This window comes from Oncorhynchus gorbuscha, unplaced genomic scaffold, assembly GCF_021184085.1.
Source record: "Oncorhynchus gorbuscha isolate QuinsamMale2020 ecotype Even-year unplaced genomic scaffold, OgorEven_v1.0 Un_scaffold_3701, whole genome shotgun sequence".
In the NCBI taxonomy this organism is placed as follows: Eukaryota; Metazoa; Chordata; class Actinopteri; order Salmoniformes; family Salmonidae; genus Oncorhynchus; species Oncorhynchus gorbuscha.
Window position 1 is genome coordinate 13,356 of NW_025747882.1, and position 18,666 is coordinate 32,021.

The 18,666-nt window shown below is 46.2% G+C and overlaps 1 protein-coding gene and 1 non-coding gene across 2 annotated transcripts; both read left to right on the top strand.

The window, feature by feature from the left end:
- Positions 1–1,557: 1,557 nt before the first annotated feature.
- Positions 1,558–18,421, top strand: LOC124028056 (nucleolar protein 58-like). Its single transcript, XM_046340223.1, is given in 13 exon segments — positions 1,558–1,698; positions 2,287–2,363; positions 2,511–2,563; positions 4,169–4,430; positions 4,710–4,774; positions 6,275–6,682; positions 6,897–7,060; positions 8,532–8,683; positions 9,925–9,987; positions 16,491–16,633; positions 17,773–17,894; positions 17,998–18,016; positions 18,019–18,421. Coding segments are annotated over 13 exon segments (1,605 nt in total). The 5' UTR covers positions 1,558–1,653; the 3' UTR covers positions 18,051–18,421.
- Positions 6,735–6,814, top strand: LOC124028058. The gene has a single exon (XR_006837545.1). It is a non-coding gene; the product is annotated as a small nucleolar RNA SNORD11B (small nucleolar RNA).
- Positions 18,422–18,666: the final 245 nt, after the last annotated feature.

Genomic DNA, 18,666 nt, shown 5'->3' on the forward strand with positions numbered 1-18,666 from the left:
GGTAATAGGGGTTGAACAGGCTGGTAATAGGGGTTGAACAGGCTGGTAATAGGGGTTGAACAGGCTGGTAATAGGGGTTGAACAGGCTGGTAATAGAGGTTGAAACAAAGGTGGCGGACAGTTTCAGAAATAGAGGGTCCAGATTGTCAAGCCCAGCTGATTTGTATGGGTCCAGGTTTTGCAGCTCTTTCAGAACATCTGCTATCTGGATTTGTGTAAAGGAGTAGCTGGGGAGGCGTGGGCGAGTAGCTGTGGCGGGGCGAGGGGGCGGAGCTGTTTGCCGAGGTTGGAGTAGCCAGGAGGAAGGCATGGCCAGCCGTTGAGAAGTTTCATATGTAAATACTGTAATCTAGTCCTGGTTCATCCCATAGAGCCCCACTGTAGAGGTGTCATTATACCCATAAAACCTAACGGTCAAAGAGGGAAATGGTTCCAATGGAACGCTTACCCTGGCATTACGTTTTCATAACCATCTAAGTCTCTCTCAGACAAGGTGATTTTTATCAATATATTAGTCTCAATTTACTCTCAGATTCGAAAATACTAATTATCATCAAAACAGACATCATGCAACACTGCAAATGCCTGGAAGCTCCTGCATGTCATCTCTCGCTGAAAACTTTGCTAACAGGTATTGTGTCAATTTAAAATTGTACAAGACAGTTCACAGAATGGTCCATTTAAAAAATGTGGCCAAATTATTATATACTACATTTAGCTAACATTATATAGTTACTCCAGAGATTCTTACCTTTGCCTTGATTCTGCAGTCTGGTCCAGATCATCATGATATTTGGGGGGGGGACGACTACAGGCGAATATATTGATAAAATTAATATTTTCCGAGAGAGATTTAGATGGTAATCAAAACGTCACACTAGGGTAAGCGTACAGGAAACACAGCCCTGATTTGAAGTGTTTCGAAAATCCCCTATGGGAAAAATGAATGGTGGAAAAAACTATTGGAACCATTTCCATGTTTGACCACTAGGTTTCATGGGTATTATGACTCAGACTGTGGTACTTTATACAACTACTGCTGTACACACCTTTTCTATTTATATACTGTCCATAATGTATATATATATTTCGGTCTAGGTAGCCTAGTGGTTAATGTTGGGCCAGTAACAGAAATTTCCCTGTTTTGAATACCCAAGCCTCCAAGGTAAAAAAAAAAAGTATGTGCCCTTGAGCAAGGCATTTAAACCTTAATTTGCTCAAGGGGCTCCGTACTACCATAGCTGACCCTGTAGAACAACTAACTGGTGTGTGACAGTAAACTTTTATATATACGTTTTTTATTTTGGATTCATTCCTGGTTTATTTTGGGGGATTTGCGTGTATCGTTTTGTACTGCAAGGTTTTACTGTATGGAAGGAACATGCACTGTTGGCGCTAGGAACATAAGCGCGATAACAACTGCAAAATACGTGTACGCGGTTCGCGACCAAAATGTTCTCGTCGGATTTGTTTGTCTCCAAATAGTTCTCTCTGCCACTTCTCGCGATGTTAGAGGACGTACTTCCGGGTGAGGCACACAGATCACCTCGTGGAACACGTGGAACAGATCACCTCGGTTGGAACTGCGTCTAGCGAAGCCTTTCTAGGAGATACGTTTGTTTCGGGTTTAAACGTGGTGAAAAAGCGTCAGAGATGCTTGTTTTATTTGAAACCGCTGCTGGTTATGCAATATTTAAAGTGAGTATTTGCTAAAGTTATATTCTACATTCTAATGATGTTAGATGGGTGCATGACAATTTTCAATCATTGAACCGGGTTCGCGGTGTAGCTAGCTAAATACGTTGTTTTATATTGTATTAAAATACAAAGTAGTTCCATGTCAAGACCTGTTTAACATTGTTTATAGTACACATGGCTTCTCTATTTAGGTCGTCGTGGTAGTTCTCGCATGCAAACCTTTACCGCAACGAGGCCTTCTCATTCAACACGCTGCAGTTAAGCAACCACGTTGTATGTTGCCTAGATCTGCTGGATATACCGATACTCTGCTACCTTGGACTTGGCTTTAGTAATTATGCAACTATTTGAACCCGTTCTAGTTTCGAAGTTAAATAATTTATTTGTTGCCAATGTTTACCCAACATTTCAAATAGGCTTCTCTTCCATAACTGGTGCGTGGTACTTTGGAGGGACCGCGTGCTGGCTTTCTTGTCACACATTACTGACGGGTTATAATGACAACACATGTAAACCGAGTTGAGTTAATGCAATTAATGTATGGTATGCCCGTGTACTTGATAGAACTTTAAACCTTTTTTGTTTCAGGTCCTCGATGAGTCAAAGCTCCAAGAGGTGGACAGTTTATGGAAGGAGTTCGAAACTCCGGAGAAGGCCAACAAAGTGTGAGTTATGGCCCCATGTCTGGAGAGAGGAGTGTTTAGATTCGAGGGGAATACGTTGTCAATGAACAGTAGTATTACACATTATCAGCATAAGGAACATGTTTCTGGAGTTGACAAATAACATGTCGCCACCATTTCTCCTTCCAGAGTGAAGTTGAAGCACTTTGAGAAATTCCAGGACACAACAGAGGCCTTGGCAGGTAGACAGAATACTTTCACCTCTCCTGTTGTCGCTCACTATAGTTTACCAGTTAGTGCACACGGGCTGTCAGTCAAGGCTTCTGCACGCTTCAGCTAGGTGAACCAACAGCGTGTTCGCATACTCCCTTGATTAAAAGACCATTACTTGAAAAATGAGAAAAGCAGCAATAGTAGTGTTTGTCCAACTTGAGAAACCATAGCCGGTATACACTTCCTCAAACTAGTCAGAAATAATTGAAGATGGCTCAAGAAATGTAATTTAAAAAATATTTTCTTTTTACATCTACGTCAGATGTTTGGTGCAGTATTTATGAAGTTTGAAAATGTGCATGGAAAATAAGTATCGTTTAAGTTTTTATTTCATTTTTTAAGAACATTCTTATAAATGTCGGCCTAGGAACAGTGGGTTAACTGCCTGTTCAGGGGGCAGAACGACAGATTTGTACAGTGTCAGTTCGGGGGTTTGAACTGCAACCTTCCGGTTACTAGTCCAACGCTCTAACCGCTAGGCTACCCTGCCGCCCCAAACATCTGGAGAAAACACCTGACCGAACACCAAACAAACGTTTCTTTTTTTCTTAAGCACTAACTATTCCCAACTGTTTGGGATGGGAAGCATGCAGAAGCCTTTAGGTGTTCAGCAGTATTCCTCACTACAGCTGAGACCACAGCTAACCTTAACCATCATAACAAACACTGACAGCAGCCGGTTGTTGAACTCACCCCCTAACAATGTTGAGTCTATGAATAAATACATATTACTAATGTCCCGTGTCTAAATGTTGGAACTATAACAGTCCTTTGTATATGTAGTGTATGTGGACACCCTGTCAAATTAGTGGATTTGGCTATTTTAGCCACATCAGTTGCTGACAGGTTTATAAAATCGAGCACACAACCATGCAATCTTCATAGACAAACATTGCCGTCAGAGCAGCTCACAGATCACTGCACCTGAACATAGCCTATCTGTAAACAGCTACCTACCTCATCCCCATACTGTATTTATTTATCTTGCTCCTTTGCACCCCAGTATCTCTACTTGCACATTCATCTTCTGCACATCCACCATTCCAGTGTTTAATCGCTATATTGTAATTGCTTTGCCACCATGGCCCATTTATTGCCGTACCTCCCTTATCTTACCTCATTGCACTCACTGTATATGTACTTTTCCTATTGACTGGTTTGTTTATTCCATGTGTAACTCTGTATGTGTCTAATTGCTATGCTTTATCTTGACCAGGTCACAGTTGCAAATGAGAACTTGTTCTCAACTGGCCTACCTGGTTTAATAGAAGGGAAATATATATATTTTTTATATTGCCAATAGAATGGCCTTACTGAAGAGCTCAGTCACTTCCAATGTGGCACCGTCATAGGATGCCACCATTCCAACAAGTGTGTTAGCCAAATTTCTGCCTTACTAGAGTTGTCCCTGTTAACTAAGCTCTGTTATTGTGAAGTGGAAACGTCTAGGAGCAACAACGGCTCAGCCGCAATGTGGTAGACCACACGAGCTCACAGAACTAGACTCCCGAGTGCTGTAGCGTGTACATGTCTCTCCTGTCCTCATGTTGTAACCACGTCTCTCCTGTGTCCAGCGGCCACGGCCATGACGGAAGGGAAGATGGGGAAGAGTCTGAAGAAGGTCCTAAAGAAAGTGGTGGCTAAAGAAGCTCATGAACAGCTGGCCATCAGCGACGCTAAGCTGGGGGGCGTCATCAAGGAGAAGTTGAACCTGAGCTGTGTCCACAGCCCTGCGGTGGCAGAGCTGATGAGAGGCATCAGGACACAGATGGAGTCCCTGATCACTGGGCTGCCCCCCCGGGAGATCAGCGCCATGTCTCTGGGACTGGCTCACAGGTAGGGTGGAACACAGACAACGCTTGGTGTTTTGGATTTATTAGGATCTCATTAAATGACGCCAACTAGTCTTATAACAAAAGACATTACAAACACTTTATAATTTACTCACATCAATATGTAGTGTGTGTTCCCGATGATTATATCATGCTGTCTGAAACCTGGTGTGGATTTCCTCAGCATTCGTCACTACCCCTGAGGCAGCACCTCCCTCTGTCGTATTCATAGAAGACCTGAAAGGCTGCTATGGCAGATCCTGACCTATTTCTGTTTCCTCAGTTTGTCCCGCTACAAGCTGAAGTTCAGCCCTGACAAAGTGGATACCATGATCGTTCAAGCTATCTGTAAGTACCTCCTCTTAGACCAGGGATGAGCATCTTTGATGGGGGTGGGGGCCACAAAAACCTCATGCGGGGCCGCAACACATCTCACATCATTACCCCCCCACTTTGCAATAACACAACAAAATGCTGACAGGCCAATGAGATGAGTTCTCTCCCCAGTACAGGGATGTGTTCTCTCCCCAGTACAGGGATGTGGGTCCGCGGGCCTACAGGAGGTGGGCCAGTGGAAGCCTGTTGCTCATCCCTGTCTTACTCTATCCATGTAAAGGGACAACATAAAACAAGGATACTTTTATACAGACAAAGGAAACGCATAAAACACTTGATTATCTGTAGACAGGTGTGACTAGTATTATGGTCTGTAGACAGGTGACTAGTATTATGGTCTGTGGACAGGTGTGACTAGTATTATGGTCTGTAGACAGGTGTGACTAGTATTATGGTCTGTAGACAGGTGTGACTAGTATTATGGTCTGTGGACAGGTGTGACTAGTATTATGGTCTGTAGACAGGTGTGACTAGTATTATGGTCTGTGGACAGGTGTGACTAGTATTATGGTCTGTGGACAGGTGTGACTAGTATTATGGTCTGTGGACAGGTGTGACTAGTATTATGGTCTGTGGACAGGTGTGACTAGTATTATGGTCTGTGGACAGGTGTGACTAGTATTATGGTCTGTGGACAGGTGTGACTAGTATTATGGTCTGTAGCTGACAGTATTAACAGGTGTGACTAGTATTATGGTCTGTGGACAGGTGTGACTAGTATTAATGGTCTGTGGACAGGTGTAACTAGTATTATGGTCTGTGGACAGGTGTGACTAGTATTATGGTCTGTGGACAGGTGTGACTAGTATTATGGTCTGTAGACAGGTGTGACTAGTATTATGGTCTGTGGACAGGTGTGACTAGTATTATGGTCTGTGGACAGGTGTGACTAGTATTATGGTCTGTGGACAGGTGTGACTAGTATTATGGTCTGTGGACAGGTGTGACTAGTATTATGGTCTGTGGACAGGTGTGACTAGTATTATGGTCTGTGGACAGGTGTGACTAGTATTATGGTCTGTGGACAGGTGTGACTAGTATTATGGTCTGTGGACAGGTGTGACTAGTATTATGGTCTGTGGACAGGTGTGACTAGTATTATGGTCTGTGGACAGGTGTGACTAGTATTATGGTCTGTGGACAGGTGTGACTAGTATTATGGTCTGTGGACAGGTGTGACTAGTATTATGGTCTGTGGACAGGTGTGACTAGTATTATGGTCTGTGGACAGGTGTGACTAGTATTATGGTCTGTAGACAGGTGTGACTAGTATTATGGTCTGTAGACAGGTGTGACTAGTATTATGGGCTGTAGCTCAGTAACAGGTGTGACTAGTATTATGGTCTGTAGACAGGTGTGACTAGTATTATGGGCTGTAGCTCAGTAACAGGTGTGACTAGTATTATGGGTCTGCTCAGTAGACAGGTGTGACTCATGTTTTGATCTGTGCAGCTCTGCTGGATGACCTGGACAAGGAGCTCAACAACTACATCATGCGCTGTAGGGAGTGGTACGGCTGGCACTTCCCTGAGGTGGGGAAGATCATCACTGACAACCTGGCCTACTGCAAGAGTGTCCGGAAGATAGGCGCTCGTACCAACGTGGCAACCACCGACCTGTCTGAGCATCTCCCCGAGGAGGTGGAGGCAGAGGTCAAACTGGCTGCCGAGATCTCCATGGGAACGGAGGTGTCAGAGGAGGACATCGGCAACATCATGCACCTGTGTGACCAGGTGATAGAGATTACAGAGTACCGCACCCAACTGTACGACTATCTGAAGAACAGGATGATGGCTATCGCTCCCAACCTGACTGTCATGGTGGGGGAACTGGTAGGGGCACGGCTCATCTCACACGCTGGTGAGTCATGATCTAACGGCCAATCACACAGCAGGAATCATTCACAACACAAAACAAGCAGTGATTATGATGACTATATGTCACAATCCTGATACCTGATGCTTTTCAGTCACTACCTCATCTGAGCTTGAATTAAAACCTTTTACCTGGACACCTGTAGTAGGCAGCTGGAAACGCCCCAACTGCTCCTAAATGCTCTGGTTCTCTCTGACAGGGTCCCTGTTGAACCTGGCAAAGCACCCGGCCTCCACAGTCCAGATCCTGGGAGCAGAGAAGGCCCTGTTCAGAGCCCTGAAGACGCGCAGAGACACGCCCAAATATGGTCTCATCTACCACGCCTCTCTGGTGGGACAGACCTCAGCCAAGAACAAGGGCAAGGTGAGGCTTTCGTTCCAGCCATCACTAGAAGTAGAATGTCTCTCCACTCTACAGTACTGCTGTCATGTTCCAGGTGTGATCTAGTTCTAATCAGAATGTCTCTCCACTCTACAGTACTGCTGTCATGTTCCAGGTGTGATCTAGTTCTAATCAGAATGTCTCTCCACTCTACAGTACTGCTGTCATGTTCCAGGTGTGATCTAGTTCTAATCAGAATGTCTCTCCACTCTACAGTACTGCTGTCATGTTCCAGGTGTGATCTAGTTCTAATCAGAATGTCTCTCCACTCTACAGTACTGCTGTCATGTTCCAGGTGTGATCTAGTTCTAATCAGAATGTCTCTCCACTCTACAGTACTGCTGTCGTGTTCCAGGTGTGATCTAGTTCTAATCAGAATGTCTCTCCACTCTACAGTACTGCTGTCATGTTCCAGGTGTGATCTAGTTCTAATCTGAATGTCTCTCCACTCTACAGTACTGCTGTCGTGTTCCAGGTGTGATCTAGTTCTAATCTGAATGTCTCTCCACAGTACTGCTGTCATGTTCCAGGTGTGATCTAGTTCTAATCTGAATGTCTCTCCACTCTACAGTACTGCTGTCATGTTCCAGGTGTGATCTAGTTCTAATCTGAATGTCTCTCCACTCTACAGTACTGCTGTCATGTTCCAGGTGTGATCTAGTTCTAATCTGAATGTCTCTCCACTCTACAGTACTGCTGTCGTGTTCCAGGTGTGATCTAGTTCTAATCAGAATGTCTCTCCACTCTACAGTACTGCTGTCGTGTTCCAGGTGTGATCTAGTTCTAATCTGAATGTCTCCACTCTACAGTACTGCTGTCATGTTCCAGGTGTGATCTAGTTCTAATCAGAATGTCTCTCCACTCTACAGTACTGCTGTCATGTTCCAGGTGTGATCTAGTTCTAATCAGAATGTCTCTCCACTCTACTGTTGTCATGTTCCAGGTGTGATCTAGTTCTAATCTGAATGTCTCTCCACTCTACAGTACTGCTGTCATGTTCCAGGTGTGATCTAGTTCTAATCAGAATGTCTCTCCACTCTACAGTACTGCTGTCATGTTCCAGGTGTGATCTAGTTCTAATCAGAATGTCTCTCCACACTACAGTACTGTTGTCGTGTTCCAGGTGTGATCTAGTTCTAATCAGAATGTCTCTCCACTCTACAGTACTGCTGTCATGTTCCAGGTGTGATCTAGTTCTAATCAGAATGTCTCTCCACTCTACAGTACTGCTGTCATGTTCCAGGTGTGATCTAGTTCTAATCAGAATGTCAGAATGTCTCTCCACTCTACAGTACTGCTGTCATGTTCCAGGTGTGATCTAGTTCTAATCAGAATGTCTCTCCACTCTACAGTACTGCTGTCATGTTCCAGGTGTGATCTAGTTCTAATCTGAATGTCTCTCCACTCTACAGTACTGCTGTCATGTTCTAGTGTGATCTAGTTCTAATCTCAGATCTCCAGGATGCTGGCAGCCTGCATCTCTGGCGATCCGCTACAGTACGATCCAGATCTCCACGATGCCCTGGGAGAGGACACAAACGCTGAGATGGGAGTTGAGAACCGTGCCAAGCTGGAGGCCAGACTACGCCACCTAGAGGAGAAGGGATGTAGCTCTCCCTCTGCCCCCAGTACTGCTAGAGGCCCAAAACAACCAGCCCCATGAGATGCCAATCAGTGATGATGATGACTAATGTCAACAGTCCTGAAACTACCTGATGCTTTTCAGTCACTACCTCATCTGAGCTTGCATTAATAACCTCACTGGTTCCAGGTTGATCTAGTTCCAACATCCAGGGAAATTGCAGAGCGCCAAATTCAAAAACAGAAATACTAATTATTTTAAAAATCTGAAAACATACAAGTGTTACATAGTTTTAAATATGAACTTCTTGTGAATCCAACCACTGTCAGATTTCAAAAAGTCTTTACAGTACTGCTGCGAAAGTACCAATGTGATTAGTTGAGAACATCTGCCCAGCAGACAAATCATTACAAAACAGTAACCAGCTAAGCAGAGTTACACAAGTCAGAAATAGAGAGAAAATGTGATCTAGTTACCTTTGATGATCTTCATATGGTTTCCGAAGACTTTAATTTATTCAATAAATGTTCCTTTTGTTCTAGTTCTACATCCAAAACCTCCGTTTGTTTTCTTCAGTAATGCTGCTCAGTTACAACAGGCAGACAAAATATCCCAATTGTATCCGTCAAGTTCATAGAAACATGTCAAACAATGTTTTATATTCAAGCCTCAGGTTGTTTTTAGCCTGAATAATCGATAATATTTCAACTCGGACAATAACTGCTGTCAATATGTTAACAAGAAAGGCACGTGTGATTGAGCATGAAAAAGCTCTTGACACTGTAGGGTCCAGTCATTCAGACTACTCTTACTCCCGCTTTTTCAGAATAACAAACCTGAAACCATTTATAAATACTGCTGACATCTCGTGGAAGGCATAGGAACTGCATAGCAACAGTCATAAGTCAACGGATACTGTAATGGCATTGTATAGAGAACTATACAACCAAAAATCTACTTCCTGGATGGACTTTTTCAGGTTTGATCTAGTTCAAATCAGTTCTGCTATACTCAGACATTATTTGAACCACTTTGGAAACTTTTGAGGGTTTTCTATCCAAATCTGTGCATATCCTAGCTTCTGGGACTGAGTAGCAGGCAGTTTAGTTTGGGCACGCTTTTCATCCAAAATTCCCGAATGTTGCCCCCTACCCTAGTGAAGTTAAACAGTGATATCCTGCTAGTCCCCTACTCTGCTTGTCCCCTACTCATCTCCTACTCTACCGATCCCCTAATATTGTGCTGACCCTTGTTTATCCCTTCAGATCAGAAGAATCAGTGGAACAGGCAAAGCCATGGCGAAGTCTGACAAATACCAACACAAGAGGTGAGTTAACCCTGGAGACTACTGTATTGGGTAACTGACCTTCTGTCGCGTCTCTCTGGTAACTGACCTTCTGTCGCGTCTCTCTGGTAACTGACCTTCTGTCGCGTCTCTCTGGTAACTGACCTTCTGTCGCGTCTCTCTGGTAACAGACCTTCTGTCGCGTCTCTCTGGTAACAGACCTTCTGTCGCGTCTCTCTGGTAACTAACCTTCTGTCGCGTCTCTCTGGTAACTAACCTTCTGTCGCGTCTCTCTGGTAACTGACCTTCTGTCGCGTCTCTCTGGTAACTGACCTTCTGTCGCGTCTCTCTGGTAACTGACCTTCTGTCGCGTCTCTCTGGTAACTAACCTTCTGTCGCGTCTCTGGTAACGTCGCCGTCTGTCGCGTCTCTCTGGTAACATCCCGTCTGTCGCGTCTTCTGGTAACTGACCTTCTGTCATCTCTCTGGTAACTGACCTTCTGTCGCGTCTCTCTGGTAACTGACCTTCTGTCGCGTCTCTCTGGTAACTGACCTTCTGTCGCGTCTCTCTGGTAACTGACCTTCTGTCGCGTCTCTCTGGTAACTGACCTTCTGTCGCGTCTAGAGAAAAATCTGGTAACAGACCTTCTGTCGCGTCTCTCTGGTAAGCAGCCGTCTGTCGCGTCTCTCTGGTAACGAATCGCCTCTGTCGCGTCTCTCTGGTAACTAACCTTCTGTCGCGTCTCTCTGGTAACTGACCTTCTGTCGCGTCTTCTGGTAACTGACCTTCTGTCGTCTCTCTGGTAACAGACCTTCTGTCGCGTCTCTCTGGTAACCTCAGTCTGTCGCTTCTGGTGTTTTCTCTCTGGTAACTAACCTTCTGTCGCGTCTCTCTGGTAACAACCTTCTGTCCGTCTCTCTGGTAACTAACCTTCTGTCGCGTCTTCTGGTAACATGTCCGTCAATGTTTTCTATTAACGCCTCAGGTTGTCGCGTCTCTCTGGTAACGCCGTCTGTCGCGTCTCTCTGGTAACGCCGCCGTCTGTCGCGTCTCTCTGGTAACTGACCGACCGTCTGTCGCGTCTCTCTGGTAACGCCGCAGTCTGTCGCGTCTCTCTGGTAACTAACCTTCTGTCGCGTCTCTCTGGTAACTAACCTTCTGTCGCGTCTCTCTGGTAACTAACCTTCTGTCGCGTCTCTCTGGTAATAACCTTCTGTCGCGTCTCTCTGGTAACTAACCTTCTGTCGCGTCTCTCAGTAACTTAACCTTCTGTCGGTCTCTCTGGTAACTGACCTTCTGTCTCGTCTCTCTGGTAACTGACCTTCTGTCGCGTCTCTCTGGTAATCGGTCTGTTTCTGGTAACGCCGCCGTCTGTCGTCTCTGGTAAATCGCCGTCTGTCGCTCTCTCTGGTAACTAACCTTCTGTCGCGTCTCTCTGGTAACTAACCTTCTGTCGCGTCTCTCTGGTAACTGACCTTCTGTCGCATCTCTCTGGTAACTGACCTTCTGTCGCGTCTCTCTGGTAACTGACAGTCTGTCGCGTCTCTCTGGTAACTGACAGTCTGTCGCGTCTCTGGTAACTGACAGTCTGTTTGTCTCTGGTAACTGACAGTCTGTCGCGTCTCTCTGGTAACTGACCTTCTGTCGCGTCTCTCTGGTAACTGACCTTCTGTCGCGTCTCTCTGGTAACTGACCTTCTGTCGCGTCTCTCTGGTAACTAACCTTCTGTCGCGTCTCTGGTAACGTCGCCGTCTGTCGCGTCTCTCTGGTAACGTCGCCGTCTGTCGCGTCTCTGGTTAACCCGGAGTCTGTCGCGTCTCTCTGGTAACTGACCTTCTGTCGCGTCTCTCTGGTAACTGACCTTCTGTCGCGTCTCTCTGGTAACTGACCTTCTGTCGCGTCTCTCTGGTAACTGACCTTCTGTCGCGTCTCTCTGGTAACTGACAGTCTGTCGCGTCTCTCTGGTAACTGACCTTCTGTCGCGTCTCTCTGGTAACTGACCTTCTGTCGCGTCTCTCTGGTAACTGACCTTCTGTCGCGTCTCTCTGGTAACTGACCTTCTGTCGCGTCTCTCTGGTAACGTCGCCGTCTGTCGCGTCTCTCTGGTAACTGACCTTCTGTCGCGTCTCTCTGGTAACGTCGCCGTCTGTCGCGTCTCTCTGGTAACTAACCTTCTGTCGCGTCTCTCTGGTAACTGACCTTCTGTCGCGTCTCTCTGGTAACTGACCTTCTGTCGCGTCTCTCTGGTAACAGACCTTCTGTCGCGTCTCTCTGGTAGCGTCGCAGTCTGTCGTCTCTCTGGTAGCGTCGCAGTCTGTCGTCTCTCTGGTAACTAACCTTCTGTCGCGTCTCTCTGGTAACTAACCTTCTGTCGCGTCTCTCTGGTAACTGACCTTCTGTCGCGTCTCTCTGGTAACTAACCGTCTGTCGCGTCTCTCTGGTAACGTCGCCGTCTGTCGCGTCTCTCTGGTAACGTCGCCGTCTGTCGCGTCTCTCTGGTAACGTCGCCGTCTGTCGCGTCTCTCTGGTAACTGACCGTCTGTCGCGTCTCTCTGGTAACGTCGCAGTCTGTCGCGTCTCTCTGGTAACTAACCTTCTGTCGCGTCTCTCTGGTAACTAACCTTCTGTCGCGTCTCTCTGGTAACTAACCTTCTGTCGCGTCTCTCTGGTAACTAACCTTCTGTCGCGTCTCTCTGGTAACTAACCTTCTGTCGCGTCTCTCTGGTAACTTAACCTTCTGTCGCGTCTCTCTGGTAACTGACCTTCTGTCTCGTCTCTCTGGTAACTGACCTTCTGTCGCGTCTCTCTGGTAACGTCGCCGTCTGTCGCGTCTCTGGTAACGTCGCCGTCTGTCGCGTCTCTGGTAACGTCGCCGTCTGTCGCGTCTCTCTGGTAACTAACCTTCTGTCGCGTCTCTCTGGTAACTAACCTTCTGTCGCGTCTCTCTGGTAACTGACCTTCTGTCGCGTCTCTCTGGTAACTGACAGTCTGTCGCGTCTCTCTGGTAACTGACAGTCTGTCGCGTCTCTGGTAACTGACAGTCTGTCGCGTCTCTGGTAACTGACAGTCTGTCGCGTCTCTCTGGTAACTGACCTTCTGTCGCGTCTCTCTGGTAACTGACCTTCTGTCGCGTCTCTCTGGTAACTGACCTTCTGTCGCGTCTCTCTGGTAACTGACCTTCTGTCGCGTCTCTGGTAACTGACCTTCTGTCGCGTCTCTGGTAACTGACCTTCTGTCGCGTCTCTCTGGTAACTGACCTTCTGTCGCGTCTCTCTGGTAACTGACCTTCTGTCGCGTCTCTCTGGTAACAGACCTTCTGTCGCGTCTCTCTGGTAACAGACCTTCTGTCGCGTCTCTCTGGTAGCGTCGCAGTCTGTCGTCTCTCTGGTAACTAACCTTCTGTCGCGTCTCTCTGGTAACTAACCTTCTGTCGCGTCTCTCTGGTAACGTCGCCGTCTGTCGCGTCTCTCTGGTAACGTCGCCGTCTGTCGCGTCTCTCTGGTAACGTCGCCGTCTGTCGCGTCTCTCTGGTAACGTCGCCGTCTGTCGCGTCTCTCTGGTAACTGACCGTCTGTCGCGTCTCTCTGGTAACGTCGGTCTGTCGCGTCTCTGGTAACTAACCTTCTGTCGCGTCTCTCTGGTAACTAACCTTCTGTCGCGTCTCTCTGGTAACTAACCTTCTGTCGCGTCTCTCTGGTAACTGACCTTCTGTCGCGTCTCTCTGGTAACTGACCTTCTGTCGCGTCTCTCTGGTAACTGACCTTCTGTCGCGTCTCTCTGGTAACAGACCTTCTGTCGCGTCTCTCTGGTAACAGACCTTCTGTCGCGTCTCTCTGGTAGCGTCGCAGTCTGTCGTCTCTCTGGTAACTAACCTTCTGTCGCGTCTCTCTGGTAACTAACCTTCTGTCGCGTCTCTCTGGTAACTAACCTTCTGTCGCGTCTCTCTGGTAACAGACCTTCTGTCGCGTCTCTCTGGTAACTAACCTTCTGTCGCGTCTCTCTGGTAGCGTCGCAGTCTGTCGTCTCTCTGGTAACTAACCTTCTGTCGCGTCTCTCTGGTAACGTCGCCGTCTGTCGCGTCTCTCTGGTAACGTCGCCGTCTGTCGCGTCTCTCTGGTAACTAACCTTCTGTCGCGTCTCTCTGGTAACAGACCTTCTGTCGCGTCTCTCTGGTAACTAAACTTCTGTCGCGTCTCTCTGGTAGCGTCGCAGTCTGTCGTCTCTCTGGTAACTAACCTTCTGTCGCGTCTCTCTGGTAACGTCGCCGTCTGTCGCGTCTCTCTGGTAACGTCGCCGTCTGTCGCGTCTCTCTGGTAACTAACCTTCTGTCGCGTCTCTCTGGTAGCGTCGCAGTCTGTCGTCTCTCTGGTAACTAACCTTCTGTCGCGTCTCTCTGGTAACAACCGTCTGTCGCGTCTCTCTGGTAACTAACCTTCTGTCGCGTCTCTGGTAACTAACCTTCTGTCGTCTCTCTGGTAACACCATCTGTCGCGTCTCTCTGGTAACAACCCGTCTGTCGCGTCTCTCTGGTAACTAACCTTCTGTCGCGTCTCTCTGGTAACTAACCTTCTGTCGCGTCTCTCTGGTAACTAACCTTCTGTCGAGTCTCTCTGGTAACTAACCTTCTGTCGCGTCTCTCTGGTAACTAACCTTCTGTCGCGTCTATCTGGTAACTAACCTTCTGTCGCGTCTCTCTGGTAACTAACCTTCTGTCGCGTCTCTCTGGTAACTAACCTTCTGTCGCGTCTCTCTGGTAACTAACCTTCTGTCGCGTCTCTCTGGTAACTAACCTTCTGTCGCGACTCTCTGGTAACTTAACCTTCTGTCGCGTCTCTCTGGTAACTGACCTTCTGTCTCGTCTCTCTGGTAACTGACCTTCTGTCGCGTCTCTCTGGTAACGTCGCCGTCTGTCCATCCTGTTCTGGTAACGCCGTACACTGTCGCGTCTCTCTGGTAACTGACCTTCTGTCGCGTCTCTCTGGTAACTAACCTTCTGTCGCGTCTCTCTGGTAACTAACCTTCTGTCCATCTCTGGTAACGTCGCAGTCTGTCGCGTCTCTCTGGTAACGCCGTCTGTCGCGTCTCTCTGGTAACTAACCTTCTGTCGCGTCTCTCTGGTAACACAACGCCGTCTGTCGCGTCTCTCTGTTAATAACCTTCTGTCGCGTCTCTCTGGTAACTTAACCTTCTGTCGCGTCCTCTGGTAACTGACCTTCTGTCTCGTCTCTGGTAACTGACCTTCTGTCGCGTCTCTGGTAAACCGCCGTCTGTCGCGTCTCTGGTAATCGCCGTCTGTCGCGTCTCTCTGGTAACTGACCAGTCTGTCGCGTCTCTCTGGTAATAACCTTCTGTCGCTGTTCTATAACTTAACCTTCTGTCGTCTCGTACTCTGGTAACTGACCTTCTGTCATCCTGTCTCTGGTAACTGACCTTCTGTCACGTCTCTCTGGTAATCCTGTTCTATAACACGTCTCTGGTAACGTACTAACCGTCTGTCGCGTCTCTCTGGTACTAACCTTCTGTCCTCTCTCTGGTAACTGACAGTCTGTCCGTCTCTCTGGTAACTGACAGTCTGTCGCGTCTCTGGTAACTGACAGTCTGTCGCGTCTCTGGTAACTGACCTTCTGTCGCGTCTCTCTGGTAACTGACCTTCTGTCGCGTCTCTCTGGTAACTGACCTTCTGTCGCGTCTCTCTGGTAACTGACCTTCTGTCGCGTCTCTCTGGTAACTGACCTTCTGTCGCGTCTCTCTGGTAACTGACCTTCTGTCGCGTCTCTCTGGTAACTGACCTTCTGTCGCGTCTCTCTGGTAACTGACCTTCTGTCGCGTCTCTCTGGTAACTAACCTTCTGTCTCGTCTCTCTGGTAACGTCGCAGTCTGTCCCCGACAACAAGTCTTGGTCGTGTCTTTGGCATAATTAAAACTGATGACTTTGAGGTGACAAAGCATTACTTTGAGAAGCTCCACAGGTCATTAGTAGTGGTGCGTTAAGCCCATCAGAAATACTATGATGGGCACATTTGTACGCCTACATTGGCGCGCAGGCGAGGCAGCATATAGGTCTACTTCTATGCGTTTGCGTTCTTACTCAACATTGACAGGAGCGCTGCCAAACAAAATAAGGACTAAATGAACTGGTAAATGAAATGCTAGAAACACAGTTTCTCTCACAAGTGTAGCATAGGTTGTGCACTCTGCAAACAATGTGTCCACTCCAACAATGAGTGCTGAAAGACTAATATATTGAATGCATTAACTGAAATTACCATAACCAAACAAGCATTGTAGATTGTAAATGATAGGAATGAAGGGTAAATGTAGTACTGGTGATATATGTAATGGGGAATTGATATACACTTAACAGTCAAACGCAAACAATTCACTGAGATGGTCGTGAATCAGAAAGGTGTCTCGTGTGCCATAAATTGACTTGCTACTGATCGACTAAAACATCTTGGTCGACCAACAGCCTTTAAACCAATCAATCGACCGTCGGCTAATTACCAACTGTGCTGTTAACTAACGTTCTGTCATGTCTCCGTAGTGACGTGAAGGTGTACGACCCCTCAGGAGACTCCACCCTCCCCTCTGTTTCCAAGAAGAGGAAGTTTGAGGAGGTGGAGGAGGAAGAGGTGGCCACACCGGTGACAGTCAAAACCAAGAAACCCAAGAAAGAACCTGTGGAAGGTCAGTTGAGGAACTCTTAGCCAGAATCCTGTTGTATAACACAACCCATAACATGATACCATAATACACCATCCATCCTGTTCTATAACACAACCCATAACATGATACCATAATACACCATCCATCCTGTTATATAACACAACCCATAATACACCATCCATCCTGTTATATAACACAACCCATAATACACCATCCATCCTGTTATATAACACAACCCATAATACACCATCCATCCTGTTATATAATACACCATCCATCCTGTTATATAATACACCATCCATCCTGTTCTATAACACAACCCATAACATGATACCATAATACACCATCCATCCTGTTCTATAACACAACCCATAACATGAGACCATAATACACCATCCATCCTGTTATATAATACACCATCCATCCTGTTATATAACACAACCCATAATACACCATCCATCCTGTTCTATAACACAACCCATAATACACCATCAATCCTGTTATATAACACAACCCATAATACACCATCCATCCTGTTCTATAATACACCATCAATCCTGTTATATAACACAACCCATAATACACCATCAATCCTGTTATATAACACAACCCATAATACACCATCCATCCTGTTACATAACACAACCCATAATACACCATCCATCCTGTTATATAACACAACCCATAATACACCATCCATCCTGTTATATAATACACCATCAATCCTGTTATATAACACAACCCATAATACACCATCAATCCTGTTATATAACACAACCCATAATACACCATCCATCCTGTTATATAACACAACCCATAATACACCATCCATCCTGTTATATAACACAACCCATAATACACCATCCATCCTGTTATATAACACAACCCATAATACACCATCCATCCTGTTCTATAACACAACCCATAATACACCATCCATCCTGTTATATAATACACCATCCATCCTGTTATATAATACACCATCCATCCTGTTATATAATACACCATCCATCCTGTTATATAATACACCATCCATCCTGTTCTATAACACAACCCATAATACACCATCCATCCTGTTCTATAACACAACCCATATCATGAGACCGGTTCTCAGCCGTCTTAAGTGCTATTGTCTCACGGTGGTTTCTGTTTTCATTCAGAACCAGAGGCTTCAACGGCAGCAGAAGAAACTCCCAAGAAGAAGAAAAAGAAGTCTAAGAAAGCCGAGGAGGAGGCGATGGACGTAAAGGAAGAGGAGGCGACCATCTCTCCCACAGAGGAAGTACGTAGCTGATGGGGACATGCCTCCAGAATATATATTCCTGCTCATCTAAGCCGTTCTGCCTGAACAAACATACTAATTTGTTATTTCTTGTGATTTACAGTCGTCAAAGAAGAAGAAAAAGAGAAAAAGGTCAAGGAGGAAGAGGGAGATTAATCTGGCTGGGGAGAAACTGTATTATATTAGAACTTTTAGTTGTCGTTGTATCTACCAGGGCCAGACTGACTCGTATCTGACCGTTTAAAGACTAGAGAACTGGAGACGGAGGTTATTTCAGAATGACCAGCAGCTGATCTGTTATGAGACTTGATGATGGTGTATAAATCCTCCTGTGGATTTGAGTTTGAACCTTTAGTTTACTGTAACCTCGTATTACTAATCAACTAAAGACCCAATAGACTGTCTACAATATCAATGTCCATGTTAAAACACTTCATTCCTCCACTGGTTTAACGATGTGCCTTTTTTAAAAGATGGGTTTTTCTGCTGTGTTTGTCCATAAGTGATTAAATCCATTTTCTCAGTCAGCGGTATTTCCTTTCATTCCAGCTATGGTGGATTCAGACCCCTTGACTTTGTCCACCTTTTGTTACGTTACAGCCTTATTCTAACATGATTCAATAGTTTTTTCCCATCAATTTACACACGATACCCCAATGACAAAGCTAAATAAGTTTAGAAATGTGTGTACATTTATTCAAAATACAAAACTAACATATCGCATTTAGTCACTTCACCCCTTCCTACATGTGCAAATTACCGCAACTAACCT